This window comes from Coenobita brevimanus, chromosome 52 (assembly GCF_032717465.1).
Source record: "Coenobita brevimanus isolate Jiangsu-jjx chromosome 52, ASM3271746v2, whole genome shotgun sequence".
Lineage (NCBI taxonomy): Eukaryota > Metazoa > Arthropoda > Malacostraca > Decapoda > Coenobitidae > Coenobita > Coenobita brevimanus.
The window spans coordinates 24,647,079-24,656,294 of NC_137005.1; the positions used below are offsets into that span (position 1 = coordinate 24,647,079).

General features: G+C 39.1%; 1 protein-coding gene across 1 annotated transcript; it reads right to left on the bottom strand.

Annotated features, from left to right (window-relative positions):
• Nucleotides 1–2,535: 2,535 nt before the first annotated feature.
• On the bottom strand, nt 2,536–6,824 carry LOC145400514 (uncharacterized). Its single transcript, XM_080273036.1, has 2 exons — nt 2,830–6,824; nt 2,536–2,617 (listed from the first exon to the last, which is right to left on the bottom strand). The coding sequence occupies exons 1-2, from the start codon at nt 6,822–6,824 to the stop codon at nt 2,536–2,538; spliced, it is 4,077 nt and encodes a 1,358-aa protein (XP_080129162.1).
• Between the last annotated feature and the right edge of the window lie 2,392 nt (nt 6,825–9,216).

The following is a 9,216-nucleotide window of genomic DNA, read 5'->3' on the forward strand; positions in this document are numbered from 1 at the left end:
AACGACAGATATGTATAAAATACAGTGCTGATCATCATCACCATCACATTCATCATCACCATCATCATCATCATCATCATCATCATTACTGAAACACTACTTTCCACTAATATAATGGGGCGGGCGGGAAATAGTAACAGGAAAAGGAAACCACATTTCTAGGAGAAACTGGTATCACTATTTCTTACTTTAATTTGCTGGCCTGTATTATTGAACTGAGATACATTTCTCTGCCTTTTTCCCCTTCTATATGAAGCGTTCGAGAGGAAAGTGACTGACATGTCGTGGATATGAACCAGCAGTGGAATAAAAGGAGAACTTGTTTCACTGGGAAATATTGTATACACACATACATACATACATATATATATATATATATATATATATATATATATATAAATATATATATATATATACATATATATATATATATATATATATATATATATTTACAGTATATATACATATATATAAATATATATCTATCTATCTATCTATATATATATATATATGTACTGGGAAAATCAAGGATGGGCCACAAGTCATAACAGCTATTTATTCCAGAAGAAGTTTCAACCTGCAATACAATAATCCAATAAAACAATGGGAACATGAATTGTAATAAAACAGAGGACAGAGTCTCAATAATGTTATAAAATTCCTATGTACACAATCTAAGGCAAATTCACTGGGCCACAATAAATCAATGCAATAAATCTATGTAGTGCAAATGTAGTATAGGTCCAGTCCTCAGTGGTAATCAAAAAGTAACACAGTGAGTAGTCTATAAGCCTAATCACATCAGTAAACAAATATGAATAATAGATATGCCTGCACAATAATTCCATAACAATCATATCCATAATAATTCACAATTGCATACAATAATAAAGCAAGGAAATGAAAATATATTTACCAAAGCCCAAATATTCACCCTAGGCACAACATGCCTCACCGCTATATACAACACAAAGTAATATTATTTACACTCACTTCAATGGCCACACCATCACGAGCCTCGATTCCCAGTAGGTGAGCATCCTGTCATCATCACCTTAGGCTACCACTTCTGCACACAGTTCCTGCACCGGCTGAAAGCCGCAGATAGTAAACATTCCAATCCACCATCAAACAAACCCGACAGGGGTGGATACAATTACGTTGCTTTATGTACAGTATACCACTATTATTTCCTCATGACCTAAGTATTCGCAACTCCACAATCCTATACAACTTGTACCTACCCTTATAATGTGGCTCCAACAACAAGTAAATACCCAGCGTCCACCAACAACCAGCTGCAACTGAGCGGTATACATCGAAAACACCCGTCAAGTCAGCTGACTCCAAACAAATTACGCTTGAGATGCGCAATAGAAGAAAACATTTGGTGTGACTTACATTATCCATTATTACAAAATAGTTACATATATACAGATAATACAAATACCTATCATGCTAATGATACACTCCGCCCCCCACAAGTTACAACAGGTATACCAGTAGTCTATCATAATACATACACATCGAGATTACATTTGTTCCTCTATCGGCAATAACACCACTAATCTATGTACCGATCTACTCATTACCTTATCCACATCACCATCATATCCCTTCCCTTGCCTTATTATCTTGTACCTCAAATCAACATCACGAACGGCGCCATCCCGTCCTGGATCAGCTCTAATCACCTGTGCCAGTTTCCATGCCCCTCTCACTGAGTTGCTATCTTGCACCAGAACTACATCACCCACTCTTACATTCCTTCCAGTTGTGTGCCACTTCTGCCTGATCAACATGGAAGGGAAATAGTCCCGCTGCCACTTCTTCCAAAATGAATCTACAATCTTCTGCATAAATTCCAGCCTCCGTTTATGATCTCCACTGACCTCGTACATACCACTAGGACAGTAATTACTAGAACGGCCAAGTAACAAATCATTAGGGCAGAGGTAGCTACCTAATTCCAAACTAAACCCAGGTTTTGTACCAATTGGTCGCTCGTTTAACAAATTGGCAATAGCAAATAAAGCAGTCTGTAATTCCCCAAAATTTAATACAGAATCTCCAATAGTAATACACAGGCTCCTTTTGACAGACTTGATTAGAGCTTCACTTGCACCATTATACCAAGGTGCATCACTAGGAATGTTAAAAGTCCATGTTACCCCCTCCTTCTCACCAATACTTTCTATTTTCTTGCTAGCTGATATCAGTTGAGTCCCCTTATCCGAATATATGAACTTAGGGGCACCCCTGATAGCAGTGAATCTCTGAAATGTGGTCAAGAAATCATCGGTACTGTATCCCTCTGCCAAATCCAAATAAACTGCCCTAGTCACCAAACAATTAAATATAACTCCAAATGCTTTACCATGAGTTCTCTTCTTGACCGTGTCCCTTATTGTCAATGGCCCAAACAAATCCACTGCTGTGTGGTAAAAAGGTGGAGCAGGCTTCAATCTTTCTGTCCTCACTTGACCCATACATTGGTCTTCTATTTTCTTTGTTAACTTCCTACATACTACACATCTATTTTTGATTGTCTTTATTATCTTCCGGGCCCCAGGAACCCAAAATCTTCTCTGCAGCTTTGCCAAGGTAGTCTCTACACCTGCATGATCCACATTGTGTAAACATAATATATACAGTCTTGTTACTGGGTGGTTGGCTGGTATCAACATGTAGTATTCTTGATTCCAATTCTCTTTCAACCACTTCGATATTCTTTGTCCTACTACAATTATCCCATTTTCAAGTGTGGGACCCAATCTTTTGAATCTCACTTCCCAATCCATCATGTTTTTCTGCATCTCTCTAACCCACATTAATTCTGCTTCTGCAACATCTTTGACAGTGGGTTCTTTCAAAATACCCTTGAAGGATTTGCACCTGAACACAGCCATTATCCTACTTGTAACTCTCAGTAATCTATAATAACCACTAAATTTATCAACATCAATTACTCCCAAATCAATAATGTCCTGGTTCACTTTAGCAACAGTCATGGTAATACTGATTCTATCTGTTAGTTCATCTTCACATATTTGTCTAATAGGCCATTCTGAAATTGGTAAAGTCAGAAAATTAGGTCCATTTTGCCAGGCAGAGTCTTTCCCAATCTTCTCTGGATGACATGGTTTGGAAGTTAAGTCTGCAACATTCTGAACTGTATCAACCCACCACCATTCGCTTGAATCTGTTTTGACTTGTATCTCTGCTATACGTACTGCAACAAAAGTGTTAAACCCGTGAGACTCCTTTTGAATTTGTGATCTTACAATTGATGAATCAACAATGTGATACACTGATTCAAACTCCCATTTAAACTCCTTCATTATAGACTCTCTCAACCTAGCTGCCATAAGAGCACCACAAAGCTCCAAGCGAGGAATAGACAACTGTTTTACCGGTGCAATCTTATTTTTGGCCACAATCAGATTTGCATCAAACTTATCTTTACCAATCTGCCACCTTACATATGCACATGCCCCATATGCCTGCATGCTACCATCAGAAAATATGATTAGGATGGGCTTACCAAAGGCATTAGATGGTTTCAAGGGTCTTCTGAAAGTCAAGTCTTCTAATGCATACAACTCTTTAAAGAACCTTTTCCATTCATTCACCACAGAAGCATCAAGTGGATCATCCCATTTTATTCCTCTATCATTTGAATTACCTTTGGTAATCATGGACCTCATCAAAACTTTAGCTTTCAGTACAACTGGTACAGTAAACCCCAGTGGATCATAGAGTGAAGCAATCTGACTCAATATCATTCTGCGTGTTAAAACCTCTGGAAATTTGGCTTCAATCTCACAGCACTCTAAATTTGGACCACTTCTTATCTTTCTCACTCTTGGTGAGAAATTAACATTTACTGTGAAGGAAAAATTGTCCTCCTTAGGGTTCCATTTCAGACCTAAAATCTTCTCACAATCAGAGTCTATCACATTGACATTACAATTTTCATAATGCCCACTGACTATCCAATGCTTCACCCGAAAACTTCCCAAAGTAAGTATCTCCTCCGCATTCTGTATCAAATTGAAGGCTTTCTCAACACAGTCAGTAGAATACAGTATATCATCCACATAAGCATTATTGATAATCATGTCTTGCACTTCTGGAACCTCCCCACCAAACCTTTCTACCGTGTGTCTCAAAGCCAATGTAGCTATAGTACCACTAGGCCTATCTCCAAAAGTGACTGTGGTGAGTACATAATGATCAGGTGGTCTATTGCTATCCAAGTCCCTCCACACAAATCTATGAGTGTGTTCATCTAGTGTGCTGAGTCTGACAGTATGATACATCTTCGATATGTCACCTGCTATAGCTACCGTATCTTGTCTAAATCTAAATAACACTCCAAGCAAATTATTCAAAATGTCGGGCCCCTTAGCCCAAAAGTCATTCAGCTTCTGGCCCATATAAGATGCAGAGGAGTTGAAAACGATGCGCAGGGGGGTTGAACTAGATTCTGGCTTCAACACCTCATGATGGGGAACATAATGAACTGGACCCTCGTAGTCTCTAACCTCTTCCTTACTTAGTTTCCTCGCTACTCCCCTACTAACCATATCTTCAATTTCACTTTGATATTTATTTGCATATTCGATGCCGAGTTTCTTTAATCTGATCTCTGTTGTTCTTAATCTGGCAATTGCTACTTTGAGGTTATTTTTCAGATTATTTGGGTCCTTTATCCATGGATAACTAGCTCTCCAGCATTTCTGCTCTTCATTGTACACCAATCCTTCCTCAATTAACGCTAGTTCCTTTTCTTCTCTCAAACTTATGCAGTTAGGTCCAGGACAACCTCTACACATACACTTGATACATTGTGGATCACACTTTATTCCAATTTCCTCTATGGCAAAAAATTTATCCAACGTACTCTTTAGATTATCAGCAGACTCAATGCTGATTTCATTCAGACTTGCAAAGCTTGACAGTTTATGCGTTCTTACGAGTAAATGGTTGTTAGCGTTGACTTGACCTGTATTTTCATCATATCTACCTCGGATACTGAGCCCAAACTGATTTTCTAACAACTGTAGACTCTTATTTGTTTGAACAACTCTTGGTAACAATTCACTATAATTGGCACCAATGAGCATATCAATTTCACCATGTGGGCGATTTACCTTGGATCTTGATATTCCCACAAAAAGTTCAGGCATTTTTGATAGATCAACCTTCTTGATTCTGGCTGATATCTCATTGATACCAACAGCATCCACATTCCAAACCCTACCAGTTTTGTCAGTTAAAGGCACACAATATTCTTTACTAGATTGATGTTCAATGGTATTACCTACTTTAATCATAGAAAGATTGACATTCTTCCCTTTCAATCCCAGTTTCTTTGCCATGCTATGAGTTATCAACGAAATATCAGATCCTGAATCCCATAATACAGTAACAGGTTGGTTTCCGCTATTTAATGCACTGATATTCAACAAAGTTGTAAATGTCTTCTCTGATACTACATTATGAAGAGTACCTTCCATCTTATCAGGGTGCAAAAGTGGATGATGATTACGATTACACAACCCTTGTCCTACAATCACCACATCACACAATTTACCCACTTTGCAGCTACGAGCTGGATGATATCCCTTCAAGCACCTAAAGCATATGCCATTATTCTTCATCATCTCAAGTCTATCTTTGCTACTAAGACCTTTGAACTTATAACAGTCTGTAATCTCATGACCCGTTGAGTTGTGTAACAAGCACCCTCCACCCCTGCTCTCTGCCTTATGGTTAGCACCTTTTACCATCTCAGTTAAGCTTACAATACATGATTCAAATTCTTTATTCTTGACCTGCTGCTCTTCACCCATCTTCTTCACCAACTTTACCAGGTCTGAATCAGTGTTATTATCAAATGTACTGTTAACATTATGTACTGCTTGTGTTACCTTATTATCACCACTACTATTTCTAATGCTAGAATTCATGTACTCCAAAACTTTCCTCTCCTTCTGCAGGAACTTCAACATCTCTGGAAACAACTTGCTAGTGACTGACACTTCTTCTGCTTTAATGACCCATTCTCTCTTTTGAAGAGAAGGTAAAACCTTTTCAATGTGACTGACAACGTTGGCTGTGTTAAGTTCATCCGATAGATTTACCTTTTTCAGATCTAACCAACACTGCTCAACCTGGTCTACCATTTTAATGAATCCTTTGGTGTCACCATCAGTAATCTTCTTTAAAGACTTGAGATCACTAATCACTAAATCCACAATCTTTCTTGAATTTCCAAATTTATCATCCAGTCGCTGAAACATTTCCTCATAGTTACCCTCAGAGCCCTTTACTGCCTGTAGTGCTTCACCACCAAGACACATTTTAAGAGCATATGGATCAGTACCATACATACTTTTGACAAGATTCTTATAATCCTCTTTAAAGGTAGGGTAGTCTCTCAGATTACCTTCAAACTTAGGTGGCTCAAATTTCTTTACTTTAACTTTAGGTTTATCCATGGCTTTCTGGTCATTCTCAATTTTACCTATTTTTGCACATAAATCATTCTTAACTCTTTCACAGTCTAAAATGTATTTCTGGGCTTCCTGTTCCACATTGTCATTTAGATTATTGTCACATATGAAAGTTAGCAGTTCATCACTTTTACTCTCCAAGCATTTGAATGCTTCCAACACTTCATCACAGTTCCTCTTTAACACTGTTAAATGATCACCTCTATCCAATCCTTCCTCACACAATGTTACCTTCCTGGTGAATTTTCCTTTGGTGGTGCCCCTCTGTCTCTTCAAGGCATCATATTCCTCTTGCACCCCCATGGTGGTTGAAGTTGAAATGTACTGGGAAAATCAAGGATGGGCCACAAGTCATAACAGCTATTTATTCCAGAAGAAGTTTCAACCTGCAATACAATAATCCAATAAAACAATGGGAACATGAATTGTAATAAAACAGAGGACAGAGTCTCAATAATGTTATAAAATTCCTATGTACACAATCTAAGGCAAATTCACTGGGCCACAATAAATCAATGCAATAAATCTATGTAGTGCAAATGTAGTATAGGTCCAGTCCTCAGTGGTAATCAAAAAGTAACACAGTGAGTAGTCTATAAGCCTAATCACATCAGTAAACAAATATGAATAATAGATATGCCTGCACAATAATTCCATAACAATCATATCCATAATAATTCACAATTGCATACAATAATAAAGCAAGGAAATGAAAATATATTTACCAAAGCCCAAATATTCACCCTAGGCACAACATGCCTCACCGCTATATACAAACACAAAGTAATATTATTTACACTCACTTCAATGGCCACACCATCACGAGCCTCGATTCCCAGTAGGTGAGCATCCTGTCATCATCACCTTAGGCTACCACTTCTGCACACAGTTCCTGCACCGGCTGAAAGCCGCAGATAGTAAACATTCCAATCCACCATCAAACAAACCCGACAGGGGTGGATACAATTACGTTGCTTTATGTACAGTATACCACTATTATTTCCTCATGACCTAAGTATTCGCAACTCCACAATCCTATACAACTTGTACCTACCCTTATAATGTGGCTCCAACAACAAGTAAATACCCAGCGTCCACCAACAACCAGCTGCAACTGAGCGGTATACATCGAAAACACCCGTCAAGTCAGCTGACTCCAAACAAATTACGCTTGAGATGCGCAATAGAAGAAAACATTTGGTGTGACTTACATTATCCATTATTACAAAATAGTTACATATATACAGATAATACAAATACCTATCATGCTAATGATACAATATATATATATATATAGTGGTAGGTGGGGACGCTAATCATCCACTCACTCAATGTAGGGTGATGCCATATGAGCTCTACACTGAGTGACAAGCCAAATGGTTTCCTGTACCCAGGAAACCATTTACTTCGCTGGATGGTAACCATATAACCGGGGTTTCTGGCAGGGTTAAGTGTCTCCCAGATTCCCCTATCCAAAATCACTTAATTATGGTAGTCGTTTCAGAGAGCCTCGGAGGGCCCAATACCTGCCCAGGGCCCCAACCAAATGGGCAGATTCGTGTGGCCATGTGGAATGTGAGAGGTGTGAATGAGGAGAGCAAGAGGGTGGAATTGGTGAATGTGTTCAAGAGTGCAAGATATGCTGTGATGGCATTATGTGAAACAAAGATGAAAGGGTGCAAAGTGGAGGAGTGGGAGGTTGTGAAAGGTGTAAGATAGGGAATCAATGGGAGAGGAAGATGCAAGGAAGGAGTTGCTTTGTTGATGAATGAGGTGTGGCAGAGTGGAATGAGAGACTACAAATGTGTCTGCTCGAGATGTATGTATTGCAAGTTCAAGTTTGAGGTGAAAGTGGCAGTAACTGTGGCAATGCACCGTGTGAGGACAGGAGTGAGAGAGAGAAAGACAGGCTTTGGGATGAGCTGGGTGAAGTAGTGGGAGAAATGCCCAGGAGCTATAAAGTGATTGTGATGGGTGCTATGAACGGAAGAGTAGGCACTGGCCCTGAGGATGACATAATGGGTTGTTATGGAGTACCAGGAGAAAATGATAATGGGAAGAGACTACAGGATATGTGTCAGGCGAGGAGGCTGTGAATTTGTAATTCGTATTCCAAACACAAAGATGCATATAAATATACATGGTACAGAGGAAATGGGGATCGTGTTGAAAGAAACCTGATTGATTACGTGCTCGTAGAGAGGTCGATGATGGGAATGGTTGCTGATATGAGGGCTGTGAGAGGACGATGTGGAGGTCTGTCAGATCATATGATTGTGGTACGCAAGATCAAGCTGAGAGGAATGAGGTAGATCAAGAGAGAGAAGAGCAGTCAGGGTGAAAGACTGAAAGTTGAGAAGCTGAGGATCAAAGAAGTGGCAGATGATTACAGGGCCAAACTAGAGGACGAATTAGTTTCACTGAACTGAAATGAATTGGATCTGGACAGCCTGTGGAATGCATATAGGGATTGCTTAGTTATGAATGCTAAAGAGGTGTGTGGTGTGGCATGAGTATCAACAAAAAAGAAGGGTACGGCATGGTGGGATGAGGAGGTTAAGAGAGAGATGGAGGAAAAGAGGAAGAAGCGGAAAAGTGGTTACAGAAGAGAGGTTCATTTGCAATAAGAACTGAGTATATCAAGAGCAAGAAGCACGTAAAGAGACTAATGAAGAGGAAAAAGAAGGAGGTAAAT

Excerpts from the sequence above, each read along its gene's own strand:
- LOC145400514 (XM_080273036.1), bottom strand. The coding sequence starts at position 6,824 with ATGGGGGTGCAAGAGGAATATGATGCCTTGAAGAGACAGAGGGGCACC. Across the intron at positions 2,618-2,829 it reads GTTGCAGAAGCAGAATTAAT|GTGTAGAGACTACCTTGGCA; the intron begins GTGGGTTAGAGA and ends TGGATCATGCAG.